This window comes from Synchiropus splendidus, chromosome 2, assembly GCF_027744825.2.
Source record: "Synchiropus splendidus isolate RoL2022-P1 chromosome 2, RoL_Sspl_1.0, whole genome shotgun sequence".
Classification (NCBI taxonomy): Eukaryota; Metazoa; Chordata; class Actinopteri; order Syngnathiformes; family Callionymidae; genus Synchiropus; species Synchiropus splendidus.
Genome location: NC_071335.1, coordinates 11,302,024 through 11,320,185, shown reverse-complemented (window position 1 = coordinate 11,320,185; position 18,162 = coordinate 11,302,024). Strand labels below are relative to the sequence as shown.

Below are 18,162 nucleotides of genomic sequence, written 5' to 3'. Positions count from 1 at the left end.
CGACAAGAAAGGATTTTAAACACACTTTTTTTGGGGGAATTTTCAGTGGATTCTTTGAAAAGCACCGACCAACTGACCGCCTTCCTTTTGCTGTTTCTTGCAGGTCTATATGGTGTTTCTATCAAGTCGCAGGACCAGCTGCCCGTCACAACTTTCCTGAGGATCAACGGGAAGTACCCTCATCTACTTCCAGGTTTACCTTTGACGTCATGTGGACCAGATGCCTACTTTTCGTCTCGGTCTTGTTTGCTCCGTTGGCCATTGGTAAGTGACACCAGCACACCAGGTACAACCAACAAACCAAGAGGATCCGGTTTCCCTACGCAGTTGAGGCGGACTGGTTAAAGCACACTGTAGGTGGATATCAGCAGCTAATAACACAACAACCAATAACAATAGGATTTAGGACTTGATGGAAAATCATGACTTTGGAGACACAAGACAAATGCATGAGCAGGTCCAAGTTTCAAGTCAATGTTTAGAGGCAATAGAGAGAACCAGATGGGAGATATCAAGCCTTCAGTTTCTGGATGAAAACTTTTATGTTGCCGATGACTAAAACTGATGTGGAATTGCTATCCATTTGCTGTGTACATGATGTGAAAAAAAACTTTATTATTTATTTTGTAATAAAAATAAAGAAAATCTTACAGGCACAATCCAGATAAACAACAAGTGAAAAAGAGCTGCTTGTCAGCCGCACATCATCCAGTCATTCATAGTCGAGCTACTCGGCTACCTGCTAGTTTTGTTCGACTATGCATTGTTATTCAGGTTCTGTAGTTCGACTAAGAGTCATTAAAATTTCCCTCTTGTAGTCTAAGCTGTTGACAGGCATTTTGAAAGTCCAAACTTAGCAATATTTCTGTTTTCTGAGCCGTCATGTCGCCACATTCGGTGAAGGGCAGTGAGTCTCAAACTCTTCACACACTTTTTTAGAGATATTGGTCGATCATGAGTGGTGGCTTGTCGATCAAACCACCACTCATGAAAACATTGAAAAATACCCAAATAATGATGCTTAAGTGAGAGACGAGATCAAAAAGTGGAACCCCCCCGGTTGCAGTGTGACTCCTTGCAGTATGACTCCAGAAGCATTTGAACACTGACCTATTCATGATAAATAAAACCAATGAATGAAAAGTAACATAATGTTTAATGTTCCCTCAAACTAATAACACTGTATGAAAGTCTTGGTTCGGCTTCTCATTGATTTAGAATTCTGTAATTGTAATTGTAATTTAAATCTGACTACCGACGTTAAACGTGTTCCAACTCAAAATCCTCCTACATGATGTTCATTGTACTCAGTTCTTTAAAAAAAATGAGCTCGCTTTCTCCCCTTCCTGGTTCTGGTTAGCTCTTGAAGGTTCCTCCAGAGCTCTGGCCCACTTAGAGTTAATCCTTCAAATGGTTGCTGTCAGTCATGGTATGCGGATAGTGCAGTATATCTCCTCACACAGACGGCGGTATACATATTGCATACCACTTGAAAAAGGGCCTTCCTACTAAGAAAAGAGTCTCCTAGATGCTGTGACTCATGGAGGGCTTGATTTGCTATATATATTTGCTGTATATTCATTCAATGTGCTGTAAACCGAATGGTCATTCTCTGGATCTGGATCTGTGTCTTTGAAGTCTTCGAATTTGTGCAACCAGCTTCTCTTCTATTTCACTTCTTCCTCTTGCTGAGGAATTTTTGCTCTACATATGTAGTCTGAGCTCTGACTGACTAGCTTACCACAACCTGATGCGGTGAATGTCATCTGATACGTGCCGCTTAAAACGCATGGAAGCTGTGACCCTGTTGCCCTGAATTTTTCACAATATACTGACATATTATAGCATGAGCTATAGTATCTTTGTAGCAGTTTGTCGCTCACAATCGTGCCACTCCATTGACTTCACGTTTGACACTTACTTCTGAATTGCGTTAAGTGTGAACGGTTAGCCCAATAAGGAAATAATAACGGGCAAAAGTAAAAGACACAACTGAAGTAGTGATGCACTGACCCGACCAATACCGATGCCTACAGGCTTTGGGTATCGGCCGATATCAATCTGGTACCAGTGTTAAAGTATATACCTTCTTGCCGTGCTGTGGGATAACAATGGTCATGGTTTGAGTAAAAGGCAAACATGACAGAGCTCCATATGTCCACTGTGAAGCTCAATGTAGAAACTGTCACGTTCCCCGATCGTTTTCCATTTCCTTTTTATTTGAAGTTCTGGCAAAGCGTTCTCTTGAACATATTTACAGGAGAGCACACAGTGGTTCTAAAAATTCATCAAGGCAACGAAATCCATCATGCTACACACATACACACGACATACATACATACATATATACAGGAGTTGGACAAAGGTGTTTCCATGATTTTGTCCAACCCCTGTACATAATATCTACTGTTCATCCTGTCCGTCCAAAGCGATACATTCAAGCACTTTATTTTTACGATCTCATACCGTTGCCTGCTATAAATATAGCAAAGCTAAATGCTTTTTCTGTGTTTTGTCTTCCTCATATTCCTATTAAGTCTGGTGGTGTTGAACCTTGTGGGGTCACTCCCACCCCTCGAATGTCCGCTTTGCACATATTGGCGTTGTCGGTGTAAGGAGTTTCCATACTGCTGAGCGTTAGCAGCTAACGCTGCCATGTTATCGTTCTGAAGGGCACCGCGTGTGAGGATGATTGTCTCCAACTTTAAGAGGCTGGTGCACACCCAATACCAGGATCAGGATTAGTGCATCCCTAAACTGAAGGACTAAGCAGAATAAAGGCATGCGATGCATACAGAGTATTAGCTAGAAGTGCTACACAGAAAACATAATTCAAGTTAGCTGAAGGTGAACGGAGGATGACTGACAACACGGATGGATCACACAACAAAATGCGAGTACAATTGTAAATGATTCGTAGCAGTAACGCAGTGGATGTAAGAGAACTGTCACCTCACATTATCTCCTGGTTTTATGTCTTAATAAAGTTGCAAGCGTTTGGCTTGTCGGTTGGCTGCAAAAGTCCTTTTATGAAAGGCAATACTGCAGGGTTTACGAATTAGCATGTCGGAGATTTTACCATTTTCATCCTGTTAAAGAGAAGGTAAAGTTTGGATTGATTTTCATACTCCTTGGGTTGTTTCTGTTAGCCGCTGGCTCAATTTCAAAAATATTTTGCTCCAAAGCAATCTTCGGTTGGTGATTTCAACTTGTGTCATTTCTTTGTTATGGCCTTTTTTGATGTGCGCCAGAGAGCCTCTTTTGAATGACATGAATAGCAGCCAAATATTGGACAATTTTGGTGCTGTCAAGCCATTTCAAATAATCTGTTTCTTTTGTGAGAAAAGGCCCCACGCTTGAAACTCATGTGGAGAGCTTGCTAGGTGAGACTCCGGCCAAGCTGTTTGGCAATTTAAGTGAGAGATCACATTTTAAAACTCTCCACGATTCTGACTCTTGCCTTTTCAGTTCCATCTATCAACCTCCTCACCACTCTCTTGTTCTTGGCCCATCTGTAAAAATCAATATCCTTTTGTTTCAGCCCCTCGAGGCAACCAGAGTGTCTGAATAAGATTCTCTCGACGTCGGCTGCCAACCTTCTGTCATCACGAACACGACTGACTCATTAACATGCACCTGCCCACTCACACCTCACTGACTTGTAATGCATTGTGGGTGAAGGTAACAGATAATCTAGGTGTTTTTTTGTTAGCATGTCACCTGAAATGTTGTGTTTTCCACTTCAACTTGATGTTGGATTTGAATTAGATTGTTATTAGACTCTGCTAGACTGATGAAGCTTCAGGAAGTAGGTTTTAAATTATATTGCTTCAGAGTTTCTACCACGATTTTTTGAAAATGTGGCAGTGCCCCCAACCACGGAACGGGATATAGCCTATCAAGAAGTGACAGAGGAACAATGAAGTAGAGGGGAAAGTTTTGACTTTTATTGAATTGAAAAAAACATTAGTTTTTAAGCATGAGAAGTAAATCTCTCGACTATCTGCAGCCGTCTTCATGTGGTCCATCTCTTCATAAGTCTGGCCAGAATGCACGACTTAGTCAACTTTAATTATGTAAGTCTTTTTGATGTTTCTTTTGTGATTTTTTTCAGTTGAGAGTCACCGTGATCATGTCCACCTCCATGCTATCCACTTGGTCCTATGTTTCCACCTGGTTTTAATGCATTTGGTCACGGGAGATTTCCTCTTTAAAAAGTGGTCTCTCAATTTCAGCTACTTATAATATGTGGTGGCGACCGTGTGCTTTGTGAAGCACCATCTGTAATTGCGACTTCCTGTATTTTTTGTTCAGCGATAATTCTTATTCTAACTCTCTATCAATATATGTATCATGGTGGACATGTCCTCGATGTCCCTGCCTCGCCCCTAAAATGGCTGGGATACGCTGCAGCTTCCGTGGACCCGATAACATGCTGCATAAATTAATGATTTATACTTATATACATATATATCATGGATCGTTCAGACAAATCGAATTGTTAATGAAACGCCTATTAATCATTCTTTCATAATTCCTAAGCACGTGTGTGGGCAGTGTTGTTCAGTTGATAATCAATAAAGGAGTAATAACGGAATGCTGCAGTCGAGAGAACTATAAATGTGTTCAACTGAAAGACGTGCCAGTGCTTTAGCTGCCGCTCAGCGAAGAATAGCTGCTGTTTGAAAAGGTAGATCCCATACTTGGAACCAGACGTCAGACGCTGTCTTTGTGTCCTGTTTACACCGACACCTGATCCACAGTCTGCCTCGATGGCTGAGTCACAGTCGTATGCATTGATCACTGCTTACCTTAATTAACCCTGGTTTAAAATTTACATCCATGTCATTACCAATGAGGTCAACACTCATCAAGATAATAATCGCGCGGAGCTCTCTAAGACTTCAGCACCCACGGCAGCATATGTTATTTGGCTTTAGATTTAATCAGTCTGTGAGGGCGAGTGTGTAGCGTGCGCTTATTGGAGAAGACATTTCAGTATGTGTCATTTATAGATCAGTGTTATCTCACAGCTACCGCATGCCATTTTCCATGTTGTCTCCTGGCGTTGTCTGTCCAAGATGACATTACTCAAAACATTTGTATTCCTCTGATGTTTGTCTCTGCGTGTTGTCTATGATGTGAAGGGCAATATTAAGTAGCGCTTAGGCAAACTGTCATTGAGCTCATTCGAATTCTCTGCCCGCATTCGTGTAACTGACGGGCTCTTGCAGCCAACTACAGAGTCTAGAGGGGGCTGACTGGGTTGCTATGGTTACAGATAGGGAGAGAAGGAAAGGTGGTGCATTATAGGGACTTTTAAGTGAGCACTGCATGTTAGTGTGTCTTCTAATCACTTGACTGACAAACACGTCGGCATGAAGAATGTAGTGGAAAGTGATTTGGCCGAGGCTTTATTGAGAATAACATCAACACAACCTGTCTGTCTGGGGAGGGTCACTGTCGCTCCCAGGGCGCTCGCTCCATTGGAGAAAAACATCTCACGTACAAACAACTGAACTCCCTTAAGATGTCAACGTCACCGCATTTACAATGTGTGTTTAGTCGTTTGCGGGATACTTTTTTGTTATGAAGTGATCATCAGAGAAGCAGAATCAGCACTAAAAGGAGGAGTGAGGAAGATAGGGTTGAGTGGTAGGAGTCAAGGAATATGTCACCAAAGAGAAGGAATAAATGAAACTAGACAAACGCCCATAAATGTATGTAAAGAGTGTAGCGTTAAAAAATGCTTTACAATTGACATGAAATTTGGAAAGCTATAGGAGTGCTGGGATTCAATTAAACAATAGAGTGCTGCTCCATTTACCTGAACCTCGACTGAGACTGGGTGTCCTGCATGCCAATCGAGTGGATGCTGCTTGACGTGCAGGTGGTGAAGTGCTGTAGAAGTGGGGTCGGAGAGACGTTGAGGCGGGGCTAATGCTCATTTCACCTCAGAAACAGTCCTCAGAGTGAGAAGGAGAGAGGGTGATCAAGCCAGCACTGTAGGATCTGCGTTATTTGTGGCAGTGATTTGCACTGTGAACACAATGACGACTCCAGCCAAACTGTGTGCTGATGCTTGTGGCTGTCTGCCTGTCCTGAAATTATAGAAATGGCAACGTGCATAGTTCTGGCACCTGGATGGTAAAAGATGCGGCGTCGTACCTCACCCAGACCCTGGCATTGAAATTTGGAATAGCTCACAGGAAACAAGGAGCTGTGGAGGTGGCGACATGCCTGCAGGAATAGAGGCTGCGAACAATTCCACCCTGAGACTCATTCAGAACAAGGCTGAACACAGTGGAGCTCTCGGAAGAAGTAACTACAGCAGCCATGCAAACAATTCATATCACTATCACTCATAAGTTCACAGTATAAAAATGAAAACAGGAAAATTGAAGGCACACAAGTAAGTGTGTGTGACTTTCAATAACTAAGAAATATCTTACAAATAATCCAAGGTAAATGTCTTGGAGTGTTGGGTGGAATTTATTTATGCAATAATGTTAACTAGTATTTGTGTCTGCTGGAGTTGAAATGAATAGGGACAGCTTTATGTAAAGGTTCCTGGCAAACCTCGATCACAAACAGCCATTTGTCTTTATACATATTCGTGAACCTCAAGTGCTTACTCAAGTATCTTGAACTTTTATTGCCATATTCGCCTTTTAATCCAATGTGTATTTACTGGGATATATCTGGAAAGTGCTTTTTGTTAAGTGAATGCCGGCTGTAACGTACGTGTGACCTGCAGATCTAGAGTTATTATCTATTGAAAAAAGAAAGTGTGAAGTGCATGTATCAGCGCCACAGTTTTACACAGGGTTTTTTTTATGAATGATGTGCATACAACCTGCCGCAAGGTCGACTGCTTCAAAGTAGAGGCGTCACGTGTACTCTCCAGAAGTCGGCCTTCTTTGAATTTCAAGGTGACTCAGACGTGATTTAACAGCTATGGCTTACAGAATGGTGTTTTGATTTCCCCCTCTTTGGCCAAACCTGATCTTGCAGTGTCCTACAAGGAGTTGAATGGAACCTGACATCATTTCAAACCCACAGCACCACCAGTGAGCACACTGCGGCAGCAAGAAACAAATAGTAACCAGTAGCTATGTAGGGTGGTCCGACGATCTCTAGTCACTTCCACACATTTGGCTTTTTTTCCCTGCCTTCTTGAGTGCAAGTTATTATTGTATAAGTGTTAAATACACAAAGCTGTTAATGTGTCATAACAAGGTGCCAGGTGACAGAGCCTGCTTCATTGGAACCTCTGCTCAGACATGACAGAAGAAGGCACAGCTGGAGCTGAATTAAATAGCAAAAATGTAACTCATTTCACCACAGTTCTACATCGCTCCCCAGATCACCGATGGTGTTAATCCAACAGCTAAAACCTCAGAGGACAGACACCGAGCTGCTGCGTTATTTTTGGCTGTGCTCGGTATTAGCATGGATGTGGATCGAGCAAGGAGTTCCTCATATGCGTTTCATTTACTTTTGAAAATAAAGGTTTCAAATATGAATTATCATTCGATTCCTAGCTGTTGTGTCTCAGAGAGGTCGACTAGAGACTTGCAGACAGGTGACTGACTGAATCCAGTGATGCAATTATGTATGTAAAAGTTATAAAAAAGTAAAAGTAGTATTATTTAATCGTAATGTCTCTCCCCTATGTCACTCATCATTAAGTCTCAACAAAAGTAAAAACAGGAAAATTATGGTATAAAAATGAGTTGAATTGAAATGTGGATAAATGTCATTAAAAAGCCCAACAGCTTCTTAGCATTTTCCTTCACCATGTGAGGTCGGATCTATTAGAAAGGAGTAGTAAGCGTGCTAGAAGGTGGTCAACATTTTATTTAGCTGAGGGCCAAGTAATGAGTTGAATTTTCAGTATTGATTCTGAAATTGATGAGGCTCTAATGGAGTGAAGCAAGAGCTGTAGTGACGTAATGTGGGAGGCAGAATTAGCTGAATTTTGGACGTGTTGGAGGCGAGAGAAGGATTTTTGGCTGAAAACAGAGAGCAGGGAGTTGGAGAAACCCCGGCGGGGAAAAAAAAGGGTGTGAGTGAGTTGATTGAAAATCTTTCAGAAAACCATGCATGTATTCAGAGGAAGTTCATTTTGGATAGATGTGTCATTAAACCCCAAACTGTGATGAGAAACAAGCGACTTTTGAGCTCCAGTCAGAGAAGATGCCCACTGCATGTTGTCTCCCAAAGATTGATAGAGAAACAGTTTGCTTTCTTTTTCAGTCAATAAAACCAACGATCAACTGTGGACAGGTTTATGTACTGAAATGAGATTTTTTTTGTCTTTTTTTTGCGCTCCTTCAATTCTGCTTATTAACAAGTGAAACCATCAGAATTAAACATCTGGGGCAAATCTGTGTCGTCAGTCTCGGTGGAATAGCTGACACATTTTCGGTTTCATCAGGGGAAGAAAGGCTTTATTCATTCAGAGAATAATGAGGCAGAACATCGGTGGATAATCTCGACTGTAGCACATATCTCTGTTGAATTTGTCAGGTGGAGGGGATATTGAGGATTTATTTTGGAGTTAGAGCACAAGCATTTCTTGACCCTGGTCAACAAAAAAATTCTGTTTTCTGTTTGTGTGCTCAGCCTCCCGAAGCGCTCCCATCCCCATGGCAGTGGTACGCAGGGAGCTATCATGTGAGTCGTACCCCATCGAACTTCGTTGCCCTGGCACGGACGTCATCATGATTGAGAGCGCCAACTATGGCCGCACTGACGACAAGATTTGTGATTCGGATCCAGCCCAGATGGAGAACACCAGGTGTTATCTACCTGACGCCTACAAGATCATGTCGCTGAGGTGAGTGTGTTTCAGTGCAACCTCGTCTTTACGGGGAGAAGTCCGAACGTTGAGTGAAAATGGTTGTGTTTAGCTGATATCGTCTTTGCAGAGCAGATATTTTCATTTTAAAAGAACAATGAATGTGACACATTGGTGCCGCAGAGAGAAATCACTGTTCAACTTTGTTCTAATGATTAGAAACATCCTCACATTCACTTATATCTACCATTACCAAGCTCCCTTTAGGAGCCAGATGTAATTATTAAATGTGTGAAGAGCTCTGGCAGCAAATGTCACATGTAAGCATTGAACCCCTCATCAAGGTCAAAGCCGATCGCATGTTCAGGAGAGAGATGTTCTAATTGGGCTCTCAGAATTATGAGAGTGAGACTGAGGACAATGAAACGTTACATTTCGGCAATAGTAATAGTAATAGTTATTATAAGCAAATCCCGTCTCCAATATTTGGAGGGAAAAAAAGAAAACAAAAAAAACAATTTTGATCAATAATTTAGGTAAATCTAAGACTTAAACGTTTACGTAAACGTAAAACCACAAAAGCTTACTTAGGCATGAATGTTTTTGTGACATGCATTTTCCAGCAAATACCATTCAGCTTGTACCACTCATAACGTTTAGCGACGTCTCCATTATTAGCAAATATTGTATTTCCTTATTATCTTTGTCAGCAAAATGTACGCCAGCTAGCAGCCATAGCACTTCACTTCTTAAGAGACTGACGGACTGACTCTTGGCATTTTATCTCCTTACTGTGGGACTGTGTGAGTGCAACAGAGTTCTTTGTTTTTTTGTGTCTAATGTGTGTATTGACAGTCACGGGCCTTCTATTTCGATTCTACCCTGAGTAAGTTACAGCTAGATCTTGGCCCTTTGGGATAAAGTCACAATGTTGTCCATTTCTGTCCCAGTTGTTTCTGACCTTTTCTCACTTGCTCGCCTGTGATGCGTTCATGTGTGTCGCCAACAAAGCACCTGTCTGTGTCTTGTGCCGCTGCTCTGAATGCGATTACTCTGGCCTGGGAGTGCCTCTCGGCTCGCTCCGGCTGCTGCAGCTCCTTGCACCCATAATTGATGAGCACACACACAACTGCACTCGTACAGAGACACACGCACGCACGCACGCACACACAGCATGGGGGCGCACACTGCCCTGGGGCTACACCAGACTTTAAGCTCCAATTAGCAGAGCCAGAGGCCAAACTTAATCTTCAGGGATTCTCTGCGGAGGTGACTCAGGCCGGAAACAAGTGTTTATCACTTATTTTCTGTTTGTCTGTGTGCTCTGTTTGGAGTCTGAGGAAGTAAGTGCTTGGATCGACTGATGCAGGTTTCAAACCGGCAAAATTCTTGGATTTCCCTTGAAGTTCACTTTTGTAGTTCAAGTGCTTTTTAACAGAGGGACGTGAGAGCTATTTAAGTGTCGTATGTTTAACTGGCTTTAAGGATAATTTCGGCATCACGTTTCACAAGGTTTTCTCTGCCATGATTTAACTTCATTTTAACAGTTAGAAACATGCCTCATCTTGACTGTTAACTGCTGCACAGAGCAATAGGACCTTGGGTTTGTTTGTGTGCTATCTTTCTTCTCTCTGGTGTTTGAAGAAAGGATCAGCCTCAAATGTGAAGTAGAAAACAGGCAGAATCACCTCTTTGCTCGAGTCCTTGACTGCAGCTTACAGTCGTTGCTGTGTAGAGCTGAAGTCGATTCTATAATTCAAAGATTTCTATAAGGTCTCCCTTGTGAACAGCTCAACCACCAGTGCATGTTCAGAGGAATGCGTGCTCTCAAGCAAAAAAAAGATTAACACAATCAGAACAACACAACCACTTCCTCACGCTGGCAAACCGAGTGCTTTGAAGATTGAGACATACTTGACTGGATGCCAGGAAGGGTAGACTGAGATCAGCCATTGACGGGCACTTGTTGTTTGACCTTGTTGTTGTGAGGTGTGTCTCAGCGACCTCATTTTTTTTTTTCTTCCTAAAGAGGAACTTCACCACGAAACGTACGTTCAAGTGAGTGCTACACAAAGTGCAAGTTGGTGGCTGACGACCCACACTGCACTCTCACCCCACCTCCCCCTCAGTGCAAGAAGAAAGTGAAGGGAAAAACAGGAAAGGGCGATGAAAACTAAAACAGATGGTGAGGAAGAAAAGGAAAGTGGCCATGATCTTGAAAACTAATTCGGGAAATGTGGAACTGCGTTTTTGGAGGTTGCCAGAAGCGAGGAAGGACAGAGCGTGTAAAAGAACATGTCCATTATTTTATTTCTTACCTAAGTTGTGCTCAGGGACAATAAAAAAATATATCCACGGGTAGCGTGGGGTATTGCTAGTGATCAGGGAAAGCCTGGTCAAGTCTCTTCCTTCCATGTCCGCAGTCATTGAGTGACCCACCATGCTCATGCATGTAAAAATACTCAGAAAATGAGATCAAGCTGACTTCAAGTGGAACACTAGGAAGCCTTCTCAAAGAGAAGAGACTTGCTTAATGAATACCAGCTAAAATAAAGCAAAAAGGAAGTGATCTCCAGACTTAAGCAGAGAGCTCTGTGATGAAATACAAAGGACCTGATAAGACCGAGACACCGCAGAGTGTTGCTGAAACAGATTTAGCAGAACTTTCATGGCTGTGGCTTTGTCATGCCTTTGCCCAAGTGTATCCCAACAGGGAGATAATCTGGAAAATACTTCAATATCAGGACCTCCTTAGGTTGCCTGAGAAGTCTTGTGAGACCCTCCGGAGATATGCGGCTTTGACCATGACCAATTATGGGGAATGGTTGCGCGCACACACATGAAAGTGCAGACAACCCACACACACATGTAAACATGCACTGTGGCTCTTTTAAGCTGTAAAGAGGGAGAGAAAGAGCGAATGTGATACTGAAGAAACGGGCGGCAGGCGGAACATGCTCTGATTTTATCAGCCATTCCAACTGAGCTTGAGAGCCGTTGATGATGCAGACATGAAAGTGACGCTGGAGAGGAAAGCAGACAAACGCCTGCTCCCCCACTTGAACAATCACATGGAGTACAGAAGCGTTAATGTCAAATGAATCATGAATTCTCTCCCTACTAGTCACACAATAATGCACAGTAATGTCGATTCAATGGCCGAGTTATACAGTACTTTACTGACCATCAAATACTGAAAAAAGAACTTCCTTCCACTGAGGTTTGAAACTCTTCACATTTTAATCATGAATACTGATAGGCTCAAGCAGTCCCCACAACCCTGAACTAAGTGGTGCGGAATTGAAGATACATGTTTGTGCTCAGTACCACACCAAACATATCTTCTTGTACATAAGCTGTGCATCACTTTTTGACTTAGGATGTTGGTGTGCCTGACGTGAAAGATTTCCTGGACCATTTTGTTTGGCTTCCATAGAGTAATGTCCTGATTTTAGATTTGTATGAAGTATCAGCCGTCAGTGGTCATAAGTGATGGGTAGGTGAGGCATCATGAAACAGTGCCGGGTTGCTGAAACAGTATCCTAATTTTCAGAGGCCACTAGATGGCCCTCTTGGTTTAAAAAGTGATGTGAGGTTTTAAAGCACACAGTGCCATCTGGTGGCTGCTGAAGATCAGGACACTGTTTCATCAAACATCATCAACCCTTCAATACTGTTTCATGAAACCTCACAGGCCCATCACTAAAGGTTAATGTTTCACCCAAGTTTTTGGGTTTAAGGTATAAGTGTGTGTCAAACATGTGCTTTGCTTCTTGCTCTAACTAATACATTGTAATATCGGAACAAGGAGCCAGTATAATTTGCTCATGACATGAGAATCGTGTGTAGCTGTCCTGAGTCTAGTCTGTCTTTGGATGGCAGATATTCAGGAGGCGACCATTGTATGGACGTTTCACTTTTGGACAAGAGGTAAACCTTTGTGTGGCGATTTGAAATGTGAGTGTTGTTTAAGGGTTTACAGACGTACAAGTTTATGGGACTAAGAGTTCCTGGATGCAGGCAGGGTCGACAATACCAGATAGGAATACGAACCAGGCAGCAATTTCCAGTCAAGGCCATGGAACAAGAGAGGGTCGAGAGGTGATTCAGAGTCATTGTAGGAGTTAATGTCTCCATCGTGTTTTTAGTTCAAAATAGTCCCAAATTTATTTCAGAAATACAGTTGTTGTCAGGATTCTGACGGTTGAATGTATACAGTATGTATCAGATATTCAGCAAGAAATTATTGTTGTTCTGTCACACAAACACTAGCATGATAGTGTACACAGCACACTCCCCTGTAGAACTCTTGCATGTGGTTTAACACATCCACCCTACACTGTGGGACCTGAGACCTCGTCCAACCGCGTCTGGCTGAGCGTAGCCCCATTATCCCAATGGAGCGGATGGTTCTTTGCTCGACAGCCGAACAGCCTGCCTCGCTACTCATCTTTTTAGCTTTAAGAAGGATTTGAAGTTCATACAAGCAGGTGGTTGTGGATTAAACTGCAGCGAGAGAAGTGTTGCATACAAGAATGCACACTGACACACACAGATGTTGGAGAAAAACACAGGGTTGGCAGCGGAGGAATGTTGCTAGGTGGTATGAAGGAGAAAGACTCCCCAAGTGCACCGTGGGATCGAACTACGTGGAGGTTGCTATGGTTACCAGTGGATGAGGAAAGGGGATAAAGGAGATATGGAGTTGCTCTTGAGCGCCAATTTACTTGATAGAATAGATTGTCAAGCATGTCATGAGGAAGAACTGTATATGTGTGTTTGCATTATGAGCTGATCGACTAACTGCATCTGCAACAATGTTTATTGTCATGAGTTACTTATCGGGGGGGTTAGTCCATCCCCCCATCTGCTGTCTCCGCTAGTGAAAGTGGAACATCAGTCGAAGCAAAGCAGGTCTCAAATCTTATCTACCTCCTATAGGGGTATACGAAGAGGTTACCTGATCTCTCCTCGGTCTGCCCCTTGGGCTCCTCCCTGTTGGTCCAGTCGGCTTGGGCAGAAAGCTGATTTTGGACTGCTTGTATCTGTGATCATAGGTGAGAGATGGGATTGTGACTGGCATGTAAATCCTGGTCTTTTGCCTCAGCTCCGTCTCCACAGACTGAGACGGTGAAGTCATGACTGAGGAGCTTGCACCTAGTTTTATAGGATGGTGGGAGCTAAATTGTAAAGGGAAGTGAAATCCTCCATCCGTATATTGATCATGTGAAGCCCTGTGAGGCGTATTCCCTGCAGGGAAGATGGCTTTATTTTACCTGTGGCTTGTTTGACAGCCTCGGCGAGCACTGATGGAAATGCATTCCAAGGCAGCGTGTGATTTTGTGGCTGTATGTTGTCAGTGTGTATGTGCACTGGGATTTGTGAGTTTCTGTGGTAGAGAAAACTGTCATTTCTTTATATACGTGTGATGGCCCAGGATGTGATGTGTCCGCTCCACTGTAACATGGAGCGGTGAACACGCACATATGCACACACACACGCTTAATCAGAGACACCTGCTATTTTTTTCCCCAAAGCTCTCTCACAGCTGTCAATCCAAACTATTGCATAGCCCTTTTCCTTTCAACACACAAAACTACTCTCCATCATCTCCCACTGTTTCCTTGTCATTCCCAGCTGTCACTCTGTGTCCATGGCTGGAGGCATGTGGAGGATACAACTGTACCTGTCCGAATTGTGGCCTCGAATGTTTGTGAAATGTGAAATTTCATATGCTTGCTAGTATGTGGTTTAACTAAGACTGGGCAAAAAAACACTATCAAACATATAGGTCAAGATTGTTTTCCTGACAATATTGAATTTTGAACTTTTCCCCCAGCTCTTTTGCTCAACATATTTACCTTAAAGCGCTACAAATTGTCTGCAGCTATGTCAACTGAGCTGATCTCCTGGTGGAACAGAGACATGAAGCAGCAGCTGAGACCGGCTGTGGTGTTGAAACTTAATGTAAATAAAAGATGTGACAAGTTCATGATTCAAGTGCACAACATTGCCAGTTTGTTTCATGAGTCAGTCTAGATGCTGGACCCGTTTTCAAAACTAGTTCAGAAGTGATCGTGTTTTTTTAAGCCGGGTGCACCACTGACCCTTCTATAGTGCAGACAGCACCAATGCACCCACAGCTTATGAACCGCTGCGGTTTATGGGTGAACAAAATCTGGTTTCCGTCTTAAATGTAGTGGATGCAGCTAATATTCCAGTGCGCTCTATAGTCAGAACATTATGGCCTTGTTTTTTTCTTTTTAATTTTTTTGAAGGATGTCATTGGGAGATTGTGTTGGATTGGAGCTGCTTGGCGGGAGTTTGTCCTCTCTGACTGCTTGTCTAGTATTGAAATATTTTGCTTTCATTTAAATTTTTATTAGTTATAGTTTTTCACGAATGTGATTAATAAAGAAAATGTAGGTCTCAATATGAAGGATGGGCTGATTCAAAGGCTGCATACATTTTCAAACTTCGGTCACTTGCAATGTGTTTTTTTTTCAAAGAAACTACGTCGAAAAGAAACATCTGAAAAGTGAAGTCAGTGAGCAATCAAGTTAGTCATTTTATCTTCAAGGGAGGTGAAGGGAGGAAGGTCACAGGAACTCTGTGCCAGCCAACTCAGTTTGGCTAATCTGAAGGAAAAATATGAGATAGCTTCTAGGATCCGACTAAATTATTCTGCAAGAAAAAAACAATCTGCCCAGTTGTGCAGCAATAAAACATGCAGAGAGGCTTCAGAATGGAGAATTCAGCTACTGAATATTCCATGCTTCATTCATGTTTAATAATGGGATTTGGAGAAGAACGATAAAAACATTATTTTAAGTAAATGCATCCTTTCATTTATTATTATTCTCTTTAAATTAAATGGCTTCTGTTGAATATTCAGCGCAGCTTTTCATTTATGAATGAAAGTTGCATTTTTAAAGCCGGCTTTAACCAACTGTCCGGCAGTCTGTCTTCCTTTGAACGAGGGATGTTGGTGAAAAACAGTCTTTTTACTTGCTAAATCCTGCTTTCTTTGTGTTTCAGTATTAACCACGGCCAGGCATTAAACAAGTGTTGACCGTGTTTGACCTAAAATGGAGCAAAATGAAAAGGAAGAAGCACAAAAAAGTAGGGTTGTCACAATGCTAAACTGCAAACTCGTAGTTAATATCCGAGAAGATACAGTACATTATACATTTGTCACATTACATTTTTGATTCTGTGGGGGGAAAGGACATTTTCATTAGCATTGAAACAGAACCACAGCTCTTTATTTTCAATGCTCAGCATCATATTTTTGTTGTTTTCCACACTGCACTGACGTTTGTGTCAGATTGTTTTTTTTTTGCGATATACTGGGCAGTCTCCTGCCAATCAATAATGAATCTCTTTAATAGTTCTTTCTCTTTTTTGTTGGACTCCTTTTCAATGAAGTCAAATTCAAATGATACTTTTTTTTTTTGCAAATCTATCAATTGTCTGTCAAAACTGACAAAATATTAATTGTGAATGAATAGGTCTAAGATCTGCCAAAACTGTCGTCATATACTGTATCACAGATCAAGGTGCTACCTGTCACGTAGCTGAGTTAGGAGGCATTTTACTGCATAGTTTTAATGTTAATTTGTTTATTGGTTCCCAATACAAGTTGATAAAATGAAGGTTTTATTATTTCATTTTTTGTGCCGCCTTGGTTCCTGCAGTAATTCTCAGTAGTTTTGTTTGGACTGCCTTTGCTGGTCAGTCAAACCAAATTCATGGACTTTCTACGTCTCAAAATGAGTCTCCGCCAGGATTTTTTGTGACAGACCTCTTCATATGTCCAGCCGGAGTGCGTGACTACTTCCAAGAGCAACGGACCTCAGTCATTATGTTTCATTGTGATGTTTTATTTATGATGTTTCTTGTCTGTGAATAACACAGCAAAAACCAAGTTCATGTCCACCACCGTGATGTGTTGTGTGTTATCTGTTTGATTCAACATTTCCACTTGGTTTTAGTATGTTTTCAGATTTCATCTCTCTCTCTCTCATTTAAGCTGCGGCAGTGCACCACGCTAGTTGATGCGTGGTGGATTATAGGCTGCAGATTTGCATAAAAATGGATCCCAGATTGACGTATAGAATTATTGATATACACCGAGTGAAAACACATTCTTTTTTTCTAATCATCGTGGTTGAATTTTCTTTGGCGACCCTTAAACTAACCTGTCAGCATTTGTCATGAAGGCTGGAGTGTTACCTGCTGAGCACACAGCGGTTGCCTTAAATTCTCGTGCTTATGGATGATGAAGTGACCACCTGATTCCTATACTTACTTATTATAAAATACATTTCATGTCAAAGCAGACATGTCCTCTGGGTTTGTGCGTCTCTCACCTTCGATCTGCTCATTTCTCCTCTATGGCGATGAGATCTCTGCTCTCATTCACTCTGGTGGTACATGTGTAGAATAAACCTTTCTCCCGTCTTTTATCTCATCGGGTTATGAGAGTCCTTCCTGATATGAGGCATATCCAAATAATGTCTTCAAACCATCAGTCAGTCATGTCGATGTGATTAAACAATTTGGCGAGGTAAAGCGTTTGACGTCATGGAGCCGATCTCGTCTCCGTCTGCAGCCTCTCTGCTTTGTTAGTGAATAGAGAATGTGCAAATTGCAGGGAAAAAGAGCCAGCAGGCGCGGCGCTATCCAGGCCACTGCTGTGTTTTGATGTGGTCATGCTAATTAAGAAAGGAGAAAACACCAGGGACACACACATATACGCTGAAATACAGATGTGGACCAAAGCTTGTACATTGATGTCCATTTGTGCCAGACAGCAGGTGGCGGGGTTCCTCCGCATCATTATAAACTGTGCTATTTGGACCCTTCCTGCTGGATATCGCCTGGATCGGATGGATCACATGAGCTAGTTTATCCTCCGCCCAGAAACTGCAGCCTTTGTGATTTGTCCAGTAACTCTTTTTGAAAGCGTCTCGCGTGAAAAATAATTGTAGGATTGCAGTCATTATCACAACACCGGTTTGCTCGTCGCAAATGAGGCATGGATGTGCTGCTGAATGTGTCTGCATTTGTTTGTGGGTGTTTGTCTGTCTCCGAGTGGCCTGTCGAATAGGTAGGAAAGTGGGTAGCGCAGGAAACATACAAGAGGCTTTTTGGATGTGAGTCAGACAGCTGGCTCAGAAAGATTTGTGACGTGAGGGCAGGCTTCACCAAGGATGGACGAGTGGAGAAAAATACAGAGAGAGGCTGTGCGCGGAGCCCTCAGGGAGGCAGGGAAACATATTAAAGAAATAGGATGCTCATAAGGAGGGGAAGGAGCAGCAATAACAGGCCCTCCACGCACTGCATATGTACATATA

The 18,162-nt window shown here is 42.4% G+C and overlaps 1 protein-coding gene across 8 annotated transcripts in view; it reads left to right on the top strand.

Annotated features, from left to right (window-relative positions):
- adgrl3.1 (adhesion G protein-coupled receptor L3.1) overlaps positions 1-18,162 on the top strand; it is a 136,062-nt gene that overhangs the window by 34,091 nt on the left and 83,809 nt on the right. For all 8 annotated transcript variants that reach the window (XM_053854949.1, XM_053854946.1, XM_053854943.1 and 5 more), the window contains 2 exons: positions 104-264; positions 8,629-8,842. In XM_053854949.1, the coding sequence (XP_053710924.1) occupies positions 104-264; positions 8,629-8,842 (375 nt within the window). The remainder of the gene's footprint in view (positions 1-103; positions 265-8,628; positions 8,843-18,162) is intronic.